The sequence below is a fragment of the Numida meleagris genome, chromosome 2 (assembly GCF_002078875.1).
Source record: "Numida meleagris isolate 19003 breed g44 Domestic line chromosome 2, NumMel1.0, whole genome shotgun sequence".
NCBI lineage: Eukaryota > Metazoa > Chordata > Aves > Galliformes > Numididae > Numida > Numida meleagris.
The window spans coordinates 20419190-20435782 of NC_034410.1; the positions used below are offsets into that span (position 1 = coordinate 20419190).

Here is a 16593-nt window from a genome sequence, read left to right on the forward strand (position 1 = left end):
ATCTGGAGATTGAATATCTCCCTTTGCTGGCAGTTGTCTGGCAAATCAGGTTAGAACAGCGGAGCTGCAGTAGGCCACCTATTGTCAGTCAGACCTGCTTAAACGAATGCTCAGCTGGTCAAGAACAGCTTCATCTCTTACCACACTCTCTGCAGATTAAGATATTGCCAAGTGATTGTCAACTATAATAAGGGCAATGAGGTATATTCTGGCTTTCATTTGCTTTCTTGAGAAATGTTTGCTGTCGCTGTTGCAGTGAGGGGGATTAATATTACGGTTGTGTTACTTCTAAAAGTTTCCAAAGCACAGGACAAATGTGATTTTGAAGATAGTGACCATCGTGTATAAATACTACTTGGAGCATTTCTAGCTGTGGTTTGGGATTCAGTAGAGCTTAATTTGGTTGTGCCTGTGACCCGACTTGTCTCTTATTGCCTAAGTTGTTGCTGCAGTCTGTACTTCTGCATCATACTGTTGGGTTGTTTTGCTGTTCATTTAATGGCCCAGTAAACAGTACACTGTTTGCACATGGTGATTGCTTATACCAATCTGAAACGACTCCAGTCTGCCATTACCTGGGACTTCTTGCAGCTCAGCGTTAGAGAGCAGTGCTTTTGGCTCTGGTCTTCTATAAAAATAGTGTCTTTTTTTTTACAATTGAGGTGGAGCAGTTCTTAAAGCCAGTGCTTAAATGTAACAACTCACAGGAGGACAGCCAAGAGAAGCTTATGATCAATGGAGTGTCCAACTGAAGAAAACATTTTTATTTTCCTAACGTTCAAAATGCAATGGGAGAGAGATTGAATCATCAAGGAATTGGATCCTGGAGTATTCAAAGCTGCAAAGGAGGCAATTTCTTCATCCTCTGATATCCTGTGAACGTGAGTTGGATGCATCTTGGAGCAGTGATCTCCAGATTTGTTTGGATTGCACACCCCTTCAGTCAGAGGACTGACCGGGCAATTCTGGAACTGTTCGCACACAACAACCTTGCATTAAAACTTGAATATCTCACTTGAATACGTTTTTTCTTTTTCACCTCAAGTGATTCTTGGTCTTTCCTTTAGCTTACACACTGCCTATATTTATGGCAAAAATTCTCAGCTGATCTTTGCTACTGTAAAGGTTTAAGTTGAGATTCTGTATCTGAAGTTGACATTTATACGTTAAGCGCTGATATGTAATTACAAAAGGGGTTCCATCAATTTACTGAACAGTGACTCATCTCCTGGATTGTGACTCACTGATGTTATAAAAGCTGATCACTTTAACAAAGAGAATCTTCTACAATAAAATCCTAAGGAGAACAGAAAGCATTATATACGAAGGTGTAAACCTCAACTTATAACGCTTTAAAGGATGTAATTTTTTTCCCACTGTGATTTTTGTTGAAATGACGAGTGATTTGTGTGGTGTTTACTAACATGGATTTCCTCAGAATAGTTTTATCAGGTGTTCAGGCTGCTGTGCCTGGTGCAAGACTCCTTTTCAGTATTTATGTTAATTTAACACACGTATTGGAAATGTATTTCTTAGTTTGCACAGTTCTTCTGTCTTTTTATGGCTCTCTGTTTATCTCCATCTGCTGTTTCTTCCTATGTCACTGTCTTGTTCCAGTGCTTCATGGAGGGAAGGAAACTCAGGGAAACTCTTCTGTGGTAATTGGAGTTCTGTCTTTGATTATGGCACAAATAAGATTTGGATCGTAGGGTCACTCACATCTCGTATTGTACTAAGTGTGTCAGCATAATTGTGTGATTTAGTAAGTCTTAAAGTTAAGTGTATTTAATTTTTCCGGCCATTACTTTGGAATTATTCAGTCTTGCAAGATCCAGATAATGTTTGTGCTCTGTTGTAATATTTGAATATACTTGTCTGATAGATCCAACAATGCAGTTCCTATATGGGTGATATTGTAAGTATCTATTTAAAGGCAGTAAACCGCAATTGAGTTGCAATCCTGAAAGGCTACTTGCAACAGTGAAAGCCTTTAATTACAGCAAATGCTCTGTACATGTTTCCCTTTTTTTGGTACACAGCCTACCCCTTCACTGTTTTCTAGGCATTAATTTGTGGAGTACTCCAATCCATTTCCAAAGACAATTAATGCCCCATTTAGTTAAAAACTTGCTTATGACAGTTGTGTCTGTGCTTTTCATCAGTGAGTCAGCGTTGTTTGCGCTGCCACAAGTGTTCGGCCCTGGGTAGGGAGGGGACGGTGACACGTGAAGGTGCACGAGGCTGTAGAGATGTGGGCTCTACCTCTGCTGTCAAGACCAAAGCAGAGAGAAGCTTGTCCAAGGAAGGAGAAGCAGAATAGTCTCAGCAAAGGCTTGGAGGTTTAACCTGTGCCTTGTGTCTCCTTGCGAGTAGAACTTAAAAAGCCAGGCAAGGCACATTATAATCCTCCCTCAAGAGCTAAATTGTCTGGAGAAGCAGGAAAGTCGGATCACTTCTTTAAGACTCTTCCCTTCGTTTTCAGCTAGTCCTCTTGTAAGGCTTTTCTCCTTTTTGAGAAACTGATTTCCTCAACTTCATAAGTACAGTAAATCCAATTTGTTCTAGATGCTTTATTTTCTCACTGAAAGGAACTGGGAGATTAGAATTTAATGTTTGATCTTCTTGCTGAATTTCTTTCCTAGAATGTCGAAGTCGAGTGCTAATCCTTTGCTTTTAAAGCTCCCATGAATCCTTACTGTCAAACTATAGTTCACGTTATCCACTTCTATTTGTAGTGCATCCTGTATGTTGTCTGTCTCCCGCAAGTTTGCAGCATCACTTCTCAAAACTTAGTATTATAGTCTGGTCTGTTTTCAGTTCCTTCTTTACTCAACTTGTACTCTTTTTTTTTAATAACTTTTTTGAAACATAGCTTATAAAAAATAGTGCATATTTCAACTGATGATGTAACTCTTTTATTTATGCAGTGTGTTTTAGTTTGGTTTTGTGGAATTCCTCTTTGTTTTGAAGTTTGGTGCGTTATTGTACGCCTGCTCTGTTTTACAAAGGTGCGGATAGGGAGCAGGTGCTGCTTGCAGTGAGGTGGGAACCTCTGAAGACAGGGGAGTTTCCTTTTGGAGTGGAAGTGTAAGTAGGAAAAGGTCAGCTGGGTGTGGTGCACAGACAGACAGACTCCTGCAATTCACAGCACAGAGAGCGAGACAGAGCAAAGAAGTATGCAGAATTAAACAAAAAATCACAGCCAAGCCTCAGAGGACAGAGGACGTGCTATTCTTAGCACCCAAAGGGATCGTGTGGGTCTCTTGCATAGCGGGAAGCCAGAAGTTTCTGGGTTGATAGCAACTCTGCAAGACACAGAAGATAGAGTGGGGTTTATTTTTAAATCTTCATATTTTAGTATCTGATTCTGAACTTTTAAATAGAGGTTTGAAAAGATTTATACTAAAATACTATAGCAGTATAATGCTAGAGAAGAACCTGTACAAGAAATATCAATATTTTCATGTTTTAATTCCTTTCCGAATATAACTCCAAAGAGTTATCCACACTCTTGTCTAGAGCAGGTGAACCCGAGACTTTGATTTTATAAAAGGGTTCGAGTAACTTGATTCTCACAGTGCACACAGACAGGATAGATAGCATCAGCTAAAAATAGAGTAAGCCAATCACAATGCATAATCATTAGTCCTTAAGCATAATAGACACTGAATTTGATCTCTATGTGCTTTACCCATTTAGATAAATAGTCTTGAATTACTGTTTGCTTCTGACATTCCAATTTTTCTTTCTTCATTTCTTACCCCTCATTCATTTCCTGGAGGTTTGCTTCTAGATACTGATAAGAAAAGTAAGAATTTGATAGTGCTTGTGCATAAATTAGAACAGTTAAAAGTTATTTTTACATTCTTCTAATGTACAAAGCATGTCACATGAAGTTCGATACCCAATTAGAAAGACTGTGAAGACAAATTGTAAAAGTACGCACAGCTTTTGTGTGCGTGGAAGAACCTTGCCTGATTAGAATGTGAGAATTGCAGAGGTTACTTTATTGTTGATCTTTCTGAGGTTCTTTAGACAAGAGGAAAATAATTAAAATTATTCTAAACTTCGATTTCTTTGGGTTATATTTATTGGCGCAAATTAATGAGATAAACAATTAAGCATAATCCAGTAAAAAGAAATAGAAAAATGGGCAGTGAGGTACAAGTGATATTTGTACAGTCAGGATTAAACGTTTTTCATTCCTTGAAATTCCATTTTAAGGCAAGAACTTTGCATCGTGGGTTTTTTTGGGGTTTTGTTAAATTAAAACATGATTTCAGTGATTTCTCAAAAGTCGTGAAATTGAAAAAAAAACAAAAACCTGAAGTCATACTGAAGGAAGTACAGTGGCATTTGTTGCCTGACAACTCTATTTGGATGGGAAGTGGTTGTGCTTAAGTTTAGTGCTTTATTTGTCTGTGAGATTTTCTGGCGCAAATACTACATGATAAGGTTTTTGTTATTTTGTTATTTAAACTATAAACCAAGCAACACCTGGAGAAGATTTTTATTTACCGTCTTTTTTTTTTTTCCTTCTCATTTCTCCAGTTCTCCTGCTCTGTGTGTGACGGTGGTTTTGGTTGTTTTTGCATTTTTACCTTTCCCCTTGGATCAGATTTTAAACTCTTCTCCTCCTTCTGTAATCGCCTTGGGCTCTGAAGCTCCATCATGCTGCTGTTTTGGTTGTGGTCTTCCTGTAGTTTGGTCGCCGTTCAGCTATCTAGCAAAAAGATCATGCTGCTTTTTGTCGTTATTATTGTTTTATTTTGTTTTGTTTAAAAAAAAAAATAAAAACGTATCTCGAAAGTAAGTCAGTATTCACATATTTGCTTGTTTCCTTTTAAAAGGAATTGATTTATGGCTCGGTGGTTTGTCTTTACGTAAACGATGTGGGAAAATATATCCCTACAGTTCATTGAACAGCAAGCTCCATTTGAGAGGTTATTTACTGAAGGCAAATTTGATAATCTGTCAAAAAAGAAAGCTGTTTTTCTAGGAGTCCTCTATTTCCCAACAGAGAAACAGATAGTTGAAGAACAGAATTAAAAGCTCCCCTGCACTTTTTTCAGTAGTTCGGTTGCTAATCAAGTCCAGTATTTTTTTGCTTTCAGGCAGTCCCTAAAATATGGGAAATCTGGTTGGGTTGCGCCTGTTCTCCTCCTTCCAAAGGAGTCGGGCTTGGTTATTTGTGCAAGGACAGGAAGAGGCGGCTGCCACGTGCTGCTGTGCTATTTCTATGAGCACACTCAAACTAAGGCTAAGGCGCTGCCGCGTGTTCTGATCCATTCTGGATAATGTCTGTACTCTGAAATGAAATTTCGCTGTAATTAGATGAGAGATCAAGAGCCAGGCTGCAGGTAGCTCTGCCAGTATAAGTTTGTCGGAGGTACTCCAAGGGTCAAGGAGATCAAAAGCTCCCTGAAATCGCTGACAGTCATTTCAGTACTGGGGGATATGTTTCAAGATGTGTAGGAGATGAGAAGGGACTAGAAGTATTGGTGAAGAAGCGTCAAGGGGATCTCTTCTGTGGCTCAGCCAGTACCGTTGCTGCTAACACGTGAAGATCTGTTGGCCAGTCAGAAGCAGTAAGAGAACCGATGTGGTAGGACGTGCCTGCTTTTTTTCCCACTGCAGCGGCTGCCATTAGAAAGTCTGCTGGGAACTAGCTGCTCTGGAATCAGATTTGGGGAGTACTATGTCTGTGCACAGGGCACGCAGCTAAGAGAGGTGATATATTGCAGCATCAAAATCCACTGGTAAGTAACTGATTTTCATACCTGCTGATCTAATTTCTCAAAGTCCAATGATATACCAGTCCAGACGTCTCGCTGTCGTGCTGCAGTACTGACAGCTTGAGAGTTCCCTTTTATTTTAGAGTTGCTCTTACAGATTTTAGTTATGTTCATGTATGCTATCAGTTTGAGTTTGCATTCCATGTTTCCTGTCCTAAGTAAAAGTTTTAAAGCTTGTTCTTCCTTATTCAAATGCTTTTATTTTTTAAGCTTTTATTTTCGCTTTTACTTTTCACTACTCAGGTAGTTCTTGAACTGGAGCATTCATCTGATATAATTCCCTTTCTTAGGGAATTAGTCTGTTTCGTTTATTTCCTGTCTTCATCTGCTGGTAGGAGGGCAAATTGCCAACTGGACTGGCATTTTCTGGATTTGGAGAAATTAAACTTGCAGGTAAGAAATTACTGGTTTTTCTTAGGTATAATTGGAAACAGAACTGACTTCTTGTTTATTACACAGAAAAATCTATCTAATAAATCTATTTAATAAATTTCCAGTCACGCGAATCTGAATTTGATGATCCAGGATAAATCTCGCTGAAAAGAGTCAAGAATTTTAGGTGGTGACCAAGATGAGGCTTTTCTATATTACCTTGATTTACGCTTGAGATTATTTCTTATTTTGATTTATTTATTTTTAAATTCCCAGACGCAATATGGTTACAGGATAGTAAGAAATCAAAGGTAATCACATTTTTATATCATTTCCATTTTGCATGCAGGAGCCCCATGTGCGGGTTTTATTTTTTCCTCTTCTCCCCGCTATGAGTGAACAAATCAAATCAGGTCTGGTTTTAAGCTGCAGAGGTGTTAGGTGTGTTAAGTCAGGGGAGTAATTCCGTATGTTTTTGAGAAGGAGCTGCCAAAAGCAATGTTAGTGCAAGCAGAACTGTCTGTGGCTTTAGCTTATGAATTAAATGTATTTTAAATGTTTCTTTAAAAAAAGAAAAACAGGAAAGAAAACAAAAAAACCCACCACCAACAAGAACAAACCTGACCGTACTGGTGATCCATTTTCTCAGCTCCTGTGTGATTTTACCAGAACAGCAGAATGGGAGTCATACTGTGGGGCGCGGGTGTAGATGAGCATTAATTCGTTGACTCATTTTATTATTGTATGTGTACCATAGATGATATTCTGCACATCCTTAGTAAATCATTTCAGAACTGTAAGTTATGAAATAAACATCTCAAGATAATCAAAGTTGAGTAAATCAGCAAGTAAATATTCTGGAGAGCACCTTACTAAGGCACGATGTGAACACCAGTGGAGAAGATGTTTATCAGAAGATTCCACTGATCACTTTTCCCTCCTCCTTAAATACACAATTTAAGGAGTGGAAGTCAAAAGCACATAGCATGTTTCCTTTCTCCTTTAATAAGTACCTAGAAGAGTTTCACTGAGTATTTTATTCTTATCATTTTTCAGTATATCACTTAATTGTAAAAGAATTAGGAGCTCTCTCTGCCTGTTTGTTTTGATAGTTTTCAAAAATTTAAACGCAATATCAAGTTATCTTACAAAAATATTTGTTGAGAGGAGGATTGCTTAGGGCAAAAATGTTGCAAGCAGGAGAAAAATAATCATTTCTGGAGATTACAAAAGAGATCATCTTCTGTTTTTCGCAGATATGATTGTGAAGGGATGGAAATGATTGCAGGCAGAGAAGATAGCAGTTAGTGGATGGGGGAAAATAAGTTCATGAGTGTTCACAGACAAGAATTTTTTCATGTCCAAACTAGCTGTTGTACCGTAAATCAGTTTAAGCCCTCTGCTTTCTTAATCAATTCTCACGCATTCCCTCTCTACTGTACACAAAACTTTCTGCAGTCCGTGGTCTCACCATGTTAGTTCAGGATGCTCTGTTCAGCCATACCTCCCTTGCTGCCTTTCTTTCATTCAAACAGAATCGTACAATTTCTTATAAATATGCACTGGACCGACTTCCTGGCTGAGATGATTGTATTTAGAAGCCATTGTTCTTAACTTCTTTTTGACTTTCAATTTTTCAATTTCCAGCCTGATTGATGAAAAGGGACTTCACAGCTTGTTATATATGCTTAACAGCTTGTTATATATGCTTGTTTGCTTGTTTTCACTAACAAAATAATCACATTTCCTTCTTTTTAATGTCTTTAAAACCCTTTTGTCTCCTTGTACTTTTCCTCTTCCCTTTTTTTGAATGTACCTACTTGTACTCCTCTGTTTAAATATCTTATCCAAACTGTATCTTAAATATCACAGCTACGAAGTCACTAACAATAGAACAGTATTTTACTGAATTTCGTTTAAGATGGAATTTTGTTTAAAATTAGAACTGTATAGTTTGATCTTCACTATTCTTACAATATTTTATGGATTTTGTTCTATATAAGTGATGCTTTTGACTTATGACATTATCTCTCTTATAAAATCTCTGCTTGGAAACTTGCTTTCTTGGTCTACAGGCATTCAAGTCACTCTGGTATTCAGCTGGTGCTTCTTGCCAGTGGTTCATTGTCTGGGGCTGACGTGGTAGGATAGAAGTTGCTTGTACTTAGACTGTCCTGGTTCATTGTCTTTTACTGCACACCTGCTTTCACCAGCATTTTATGTAGAATATTGGATATTGCATCATTGGGTTTGTGAACTTTTATTGCCCCTTTGCCACAGATTTGAACTATTTTCCAGTCAAGATCCAAAGAGTTCCTTTTGTGTGTGTGTAAATTACAAAAAATCCTAAGTTTGCACTTTATTCTTGAATGTTTTGTGAAATATATGAATTTCCTATTGCTGTGAAGTCTTTATTCTGATTTCTCCCCAGAAGGCTTTTATACACCAAACTTAAGTTGCTATACCGTCAGATAAATAAGTTTCAATAGCAGTATCCTTTTTACTGCCCAGCTGTTTAAACAACATGCAGAGGAAAGTTCCTAATCTTCGTTGCAGTCGTGGTGATGATTAAGAAAAGCCCTACTGCAGCCATTGAAGTATTGCAGCCCAGAGCTGATCAGCACAGATTACAGTGCTTGCGACCGGAGGAACAGTGCTGTAGAGATTGATTCTGCACTGCATAAAATACGTTGTCTTTTGAGGCCTCTTTGAGAATGGTCATGTGACCAATACGTAGAGTAGGGGAGCGCTCAGCACTGTTGTGTCGCTTTTCACTTTGAGTGTTTTGGCATTTGCATGCTTGCCACTAAAACGTGATCCTATTTCCTTCCTTTTTAACTTGTGTGGTAAACACTTTTGTCTCCGTTTCTTCTCCTTTTTGAAAGCCTGTGTGATATCTCATGATGACTAAGCCTGAGGATGATGTAAACTGTGAAGTTTAATTCTTTGACGCTTAGAAGTCTGGTTAATATGTGTAAATTGATGGTGCCTTTGTTTACCCTCAGAGAACAACTGTCTGCAGGCTGTGCTATTAACAAGTCTTTGCTGCAGCTAAATCTTATCATGCTTTAAAAACAACTGTGAGAAGACAGATGCCTAAATAACTTACAAGGTTGAAAGAATGGGTGGGAACTACCAGCACCTGCTGTGAATACTTTCTCTTACTTCTTATTGTCTGTATTGCTTTTTTGTAAAAGCTAGGTGCTGTGTTAAGGCTGATTTTGTATATTCAAAATTATTTTTACATGTAAAATAATGTAATAAGAGATACTTCTGTATCCAGTTTACTGCCTGTTTCCCTTCCATGCAGAAAGGATGAAACTACTGTAGCGTGGAGGTTTGTGGGACAAGCCCCAGTCATAGAATCATAGAATTGCTCAGGTTGGAAAAGACCTTCAAGATCATCAAATCCAACCACAACCTAACCATTCTACCCTAAGAACATGCTGCTAAATCATGTCCCTGAGTGTCCAGACAGTTTTTAAATGCATTCAGGGATGGTGACTCAACCACCTCCCGGGGGAGCCTGTTCCAATATAGAAACCCACGTAAAATACAGAAGTTCCACTGTTTCCAACTTATCTGCACACGTGCATTTTGTTCTCCTTGCTCAGCATATTTATTTATTCAGAACTTAACACTGCTGCTGAGTTGTGTGGTAATAACATAGCGGAGCTACCTAGATGGGAATTCACAAGTACACACTGTATGTGTATGAGTTTTGTTAGTTACTGTGTGCTTAATTGCTAATATAAACTGAGTGTCCTTCACTGAAATCATGCAAGTCCTTCTGGATGAGGACCTAGCTAACCTCATCATCACTTGGTTTGCTTTCCTCATATCGACAAACCTTTAACAATCCCATTTAGCTCCAGGTACCCCATGGGATTACGGAGATACCCCAGGGAAGTGCGTAGCGCACTGGATATTTGAAATTACAGAGAGCTGCAGGCCACAGAAGTTGTTCTTCCTATATACATCTCAGACAGCAGAATGTGAGGGATAACCCTGGGAGGAAAAGTTGTTGTTTACTTGAGTGAAAGCTGAGGGAATTCATCATCTTGAGAAACATTTCCTGAAAATAGTGGTGTTTGCTCTGTTGCTTGAATGCTTTCTCCTGCAGAATTGCTGTCTATCTGCCTCCTTTTTCAAACTCAGTTACTAAAGATTACTTGATGAACTTACTATTGTCTTACCTTGTTTTCAGGGGAATTTCGGCTCTTTGGGTAGGATTAGATGCCCTTTACTGAATGAGGTTCATGTCTGTAAACAGTTGAGGTATCACAAGAATAAAAGCTGCATTGTAAAAATAAATGTACTGATAGTAATACTCATTAACTCATTAAATGTATGCATACAATCAATAGTCCTTCAACTTGCTGTGCAGCTTGGTATTTCAGATACAGCACTGCATTTGGCTTTCAACTGAGTGCATTCAGTAGGGAGATACTGTAACATGAGTCGTGTACTTTAGGCCACAGATACTCAAACTTGTTGTTAAGCAGCGTTGTACTGCTGCCTGGTAATTTCACAGTTTGGTGATTTGTGGGTAAATAAGCAATATTACTTTTGTTTCTGGAGTTATACTACAACGCAAGAGTAGCTTGGAGGTTGCCTTATACTGCTGGAAAAAGGCTGGCATTGTCTTGAAGCCTGAAGAACTGTGTATTTTCCTTACTTCTGTATGATCTTTAGCAGAGGATTTCTGATGTTAGCGTACTAGCTTCCTTGTTTCCAAAATTTTAGAACACTGATCTGCTTCATGAGAATAGGAGGCAAAACTAATTTGAATTGTAAGGTACTTCTGTTAACTTTTTCAGTAATTCAGATACAAAGTTCACTAAAAGCTGTAAGGTTTTCAGTTCCTTCTGCAGAAATACTTATTTGGGAGTGACGAGGAGGCGGGTTGCATTTCAAATGTCCTAAAAATTGGGGGAAAAGGACACGAAGTTCTGATCGTTGGTCTGCAAAACAGAATCACAGAATGGCTTGGGATGGAGGGACCTTACAGATCACCTAGTTCCAACCATCCTGCCGCAAAGGGGAAATAATTGCTCTGTTAATTACCAGCTTCCTGGCAGAAAGCATTTTTAAAATGCTAGTTTTTTTTTTTTAAATACTTTTGCAGAAAGAATATTATTTCATCTTTTTCTCTTACTAAGTTGCTTCTGAAAACTGCATTGTCTGTATTCGCAGGACTGTGCTAAAGAATAATGACTTGAGATCAAGACAGGAATTAACTACTCACCTCACCAATCAGTGGCCTTCCCCAGGAGCTCTGGATGTCAATGCTGTTGCCTTGGACACTCTACTCTATAGAAAGCACAATCAGCAATGGGATGAGTAAGCTGAATATTTAACTTAACTTCAAAGGAACAGAGAAACTCAAAATGCAATGTTTCCCTCAGCATATTCTTAAGCATATTCTATAGGAATAGCTTGTTATGAATTACAAGGGTCAGATGGCATAAAAATTGTTTTTCTCAATTACCATAAAAATTTCCTGCCTTTGGATTAATTAAACAAACAAACAAAAACTTTAGCAACAGTGCTTTAGAAATCACAGAAGAGTTACTAAGAATGATTACAGTATTATTTCTTAAAAAAAACTTCTAAAAGAAAAATATTTCTATTGAGATCATGAAATATGTTGATCTTAAAAATTATTATTTGTTTTACAGGAAAAGTTTTCAAAGTCTGGACCAACTTTCAGCAGACGTCAGTCTTTCTCAAACCTCTCTGGATCCAGGCCACTCACAAGATGGCAAGCAGGACGGAATGAACTTGTTAAATGAAGGTACGGAGCCCGACTAATGGCTTCAGTTTGTTTTGTACTTCATAGCTCTGATCTTCTGACCCCATGAGGTGCATCTTCAGTCTGAGACATTGAACTGCATCTTTTCTCCATTGTTATGCTTTTTTTTCAGTTTCTCTAGGGGCTTTTATTAACTTTCAAATAAGTTTGCATTTATCAAGACTAGCCCTTGCCTCCAAATAATTATAGGACTTTGTGCTGCTTTGAAGGCCAAGCTTCCAATGTGTTTCTTCCTTCTCCGTCATAGAACCTGAGAAAGGCATCTTCCTCCTATAACTAAATGGAATATTTTAAGTTCTCTTTTCCTTTTCTGGATGATTCCAGTGGTGATCCCATCCTGCTCCTCTTTCTTAAAGGAAAACTTAAAGGAACATGCTGTGGGCAGTGCTAATATATAAATCCAATATCGTGAGCCCTTCCAAATCTGTAGGCTTACAAGGTTTACGTGCTCCATCTAGTGGACAATTCTGAAAAGCGGAGAAATGCCTGAAAAACAGCAGTGAAACAGCAGTATTTGGGGCACAGAAGTGGAATTGCTCTAAGCAATTTTTTTTATCTCATGAGATACCAAATTCAAGCAGACATTTACTAGTTCATAACTTCAAAATTCTTTACTTAGAAAATACTATGAATGCAACATTTAGAACTTCTTAAAAACAGTAACCAGTATTAAAATCTAAATGTTTCAAGCTAGTGTGGAGAAATGGACATAAAAACAGCGTGTCTGTTATGAAGAGCATTCTTGTGCTGATTTACTTTCAGCAGTTGAGTGTGGGGTTTTGGTTTTTTTGTTTGTTTTGTTTTCAGTATTAATCCTTTGAAGTTTATACTTTCTTTTCTCTTCCATGAATTAAGATGATTAAGATGTAGCGAAAACACTAGTAGTACCTTAGGTTTTGATTTCAGGATGGTGGCATGATGACTCACTTCTAAGTCATGAGATCCATCAGCACCACAGCTTTAATACAGTTCTGTGCGACACGATATTCTAACAGCAGGATCACATGCCCCCCCGTGTACTTCTCAGAGTGGCAATCTTTCACGTTATTATTGAATTAATCATGTAGTCAGGTTTAGTTTTCACACAATGAGTTCAAGAACTGTACCCAACAAGTGAACCATGTCTGTTTTCCATAACTGTTTGAGGCAAGGTATTCTTTGTTTTCTTGCATCCTTCTTTACAAAAATAGAGCTTTTCTGTTGGGAAGAGGTCAGACAGTTTTAAGAAGTGCTACTTTTTAGATGTGATTTTAAAAGTTCTGGCAGATTGGCCTGGTGAAGTCTGACCTTTTTAAGCTGCTTTTAAACTTAGTTTAAGGTGATCTATATTATTCTGCAGGTGATCCAGAAAGACAAAACAGGGAGGTATATTGGTAATCAGTGTCTTTATAATGTAATTTATTAGCTGAACTGGCACAAAATAACATGCCTCAAGTTACCAAGAATTAAAAAAAAAAATAACCCACCATGTTTACTTTCAAAGCAATATGTTCTGATTGCAGTTAGTTCTAATCCTTTCCAGGGATTCAGAATTAGCACCGGGATACTGATGATGCATTAGTAACATCGTTTCCACTTACCATGTACTCAGCTAAGGCCAGTGCTTGAAATCGTGTCTTCTGTTCACTGTGCAGTCAGTGGAACCTCTGAGCCTCCCTCTGTGGAGGCTGACTGCAGCCCAGGCGGTGATGCAGAGGTAGGAATTTCTGTTCCATCTGAACAGGGAAGGTAGCAATTAATGATGTCTTTCTAACTGCATTTGTGAGGTATGTATGTGCTGAAGCAGTAACGTATGATTCAAAATAACTTAAGTGAAACGTTTTCTTTTATTCCCTCATTTTTTTTGTGGTCAGATCATCTTGTGCTGCAATGATTAGCTTAATTCTTGTTTTTCTTGACAGGAAAGGAGGACACTCCATCACTGCTTGGTCTTTGTGGTTCTCTTACTTCAGTAGCAAGCTACAAATCTCTCACGAGTCTGAAATCAAGTGAATATCTTGCAAGTCCCACGACAGAGATGACGAGTCCAGGCCTAACACCGTCTTGAGATGCACACGAGCAGGAAGGACTTTGTGTTGTATGCGTTTGGTTTATGTTCCGTAATATGACTTCCAATGAAGACTGCTAGTTCTAAGACAAAAATGAGCTGCTTTATTTTTAATTTTCATGGTTACCTGTTTAATTCACAAATTCTCCAAGTTTTTCATTCCAGCTTTTTTCCCCCAGAGGACTTTTTCAAATTTTCTGCTTTAGTCCTGAATTATTTAACTCTTGGTCGGGTACAACACGTATAATTCTGATGCTTCTGACTGATTTTTAAATGAAGCAGCTGGAAATCAGTCTCCTACTTAACTGCCACGACCTTTGTTTCTCCTTTCAGTGGTTAACAGCCTGGCCCTATTATAGCCGTGGTGCTTCTCTGCAGTGCTTTAAATACCAACTCTTGCAGAAGAGACAGGAAAACTTAATGCCAGTCTTTGTAGGCAAATAAATATTTTACTTAAAAATCCATCTTTTCATCTGTGAATGTTGCATAGGACCTCAAATAGCGTATTTAACCTATCAAGAGCTCTTCTCAAGTTGATTCAGTGTTAGATTTTGCATTCCTCTTAGCATCACGGCACTAATGAGATGTCTGAATCGCACTGAAGAATCACACTGAAGCACTCTTAGTAATTCTTAAAGTTGCATGACAATAACAAATGTAAGTTGATCATTTAAGTCAAGCATACTTAGTAATTTGTAAATATTGAGGAAGCTCACCAAATTTCAAGCTTTTGAGTGACCTGGCTTACAGATAATTTAATATTATACAAGGAATTTCTTGGCTTATTGGCCTTACTGGAAAGAGGGGGACTAAGGAAGATGGGGTTGGCTCCTTGGGAATGGTACCTTGTAATGGTACCTTGGCACTACTACAATAGTCTGGTCATTGTAAGGAGGGCTTGAAAGAAAGGGAATTCACTCTCACCTTTACTAAAACCACTGAAAACATTCAGCCAAGGAGAGTGAAAAAGGGGAAACAAAGGCAATGTAATGACAGTATTCTCATGTTAAAGGTTGTTCTCATTCCTGTAGTAGTGCAATAGGTATTCTCTTTGATAGGTAACACAGCAGAACTTGTTTAATCAGTTTTCTCAAATTATTTGCCATTGATTTAAATTACTGATACAAACAGCCTGTAACGTTTTTTAAATGAAACTAACTTTCCAGATTAGCCTACAGTTTCAAAGTTTGCAAATTAATTTTTGAATTGCAAACTATATTCTTAATTCTTTGTAAGATATAACGGATCCTTTATCTAAGAATTTTGCTAAGCAAGGTAATGCTTCTCAGTACGGTTAGTAAGTTTTTAAACAAATCTTAAGTGCATGTAAGTATGTTGTATTTATAAGTGCTAGGGAAAATGCTTTTTTTGTGCCAAAGAAGTTTCATAAATTGTTTACATGATAGTTGCAATACAAGACAGATTTTCAATTGCTTACTCTCAGATGTTTACAGTATGTCACTACACTGTATGGTTTTAGTTGGTTTGCCTCTTGTATGGTACCTTGGCACTACTACAATAGTCTGGTCGTTGTAGGGTGGGCTTGAAAGAGAATTCACTCTCACCTTTACTAAAACCACTGAAAACATTCAGCCTCTGCAAGTGTGAGGCTCAGACCCTGTAACTCGAGGCATTGCTGGATTTTGCTGCATGCGGTTCAAGATACATCTCCTCAGCTCTAGCCCACAGTGCTGGAGGTTGCTGTATCTATGGCTAATAAACAAGGGTAGAGGCCATTTCTACAGAAAATTTTACAGCGGCTTAGCGAAATCCAACAGGCCTTACTTTTTAATCCCTCATGAAACCATTCAATTAATTTCTCTGTAATGAACTCAGAACATCAAATCCTTTCATACACTGTCAGAATGCCCATTCCTTCATGTAACTGTTTTTTGGTTGTTACAATTAAGTACCTGTTCTGTCATGGCAGTTGAGTAACATTATTAAATACTAATTTATAAGTTAGAGAGTGCATGTCTACTGTGAATACAACAAGGGAATCCGGATTCCACAAGTTAACGTTCTCCATCAAGGTGTAGTGATTTAATCAGTCTTCTTGCTGTTAAACACTTCTCCCACTTCATCAGTGTTTTGGAGGGGACTATGATCATGATCTTCAGTCATGTTAGCTGATGGCTCTTTTCTTGGAGCTACTGGTGTGAAATTCACGTGTCATTTAACTGAAGTCTTTTATGTAGTCTGACACCGCTGTGAGTTTCTGGGTGTCATTTTGTGCATGGGAAATCAGTTATGTGTGTCTTTCTCAGTTTTAAACATCAATCATTTTTAAGAAAACAAAAAACAAAAAAAACACTGAAAAAATGCCCAAATTGTATGTTTTGTTGCCTTGATGTTCCATAAGTGTTGCATGTAAATTAAACATTTTGTATCATCACTCATTACTAGTTTTTGTCTCTGTTTTAATCAAACAAGGTAAAATAAGAGCATTTGGCAAATTACAGTAATAGTGAATTTGCAGCAAATTCTCTTCTTGGAAAACAGGGAGACGTTGCTGTATTCCATTGTGTGGCCCAAAATCTGCTGTTACGGCTTTTTTGTCTTTT

The 16593-nt window shown here is 38.0% G+C and overlaps 1 protein-coding gene across 5 annotated transcripts in view; it reads left to right on the forward strand.

The window, feature by feature from the left end:
• RUNDC3B (RUN domain containing 3B) overlaps positions 1–16428 on the forward strand; it is a 44587-nt gene extending 28159 nt beyond the window's left edge. For 3 of the 5 annotated variants that reach the window (XM_021387408.1, XM_021387411.1, XM_021387410.1), the window contains 3 exons: positions 11364–11510; positions 11849–11964; positions 13884–16428. In XM_021387408.1, the coding sequence (XP_021243083.1) occupies positions 11364–11510; positions 11849–11964; positions 13884–14029 (409 nt within the window). In that variant the 3' untranslated portion in view covers positions 14030–16428. Of the gene's footprint in view, positions 1–4551; positions 4818–11363; positions 11511–11848; positions 11965–13504; positions 13856–13883 lie in introns of those variants that run through there. The other 2 variants (XM_021387412.1, XM_021387413.1) reach the window with 2 other exon arrangements.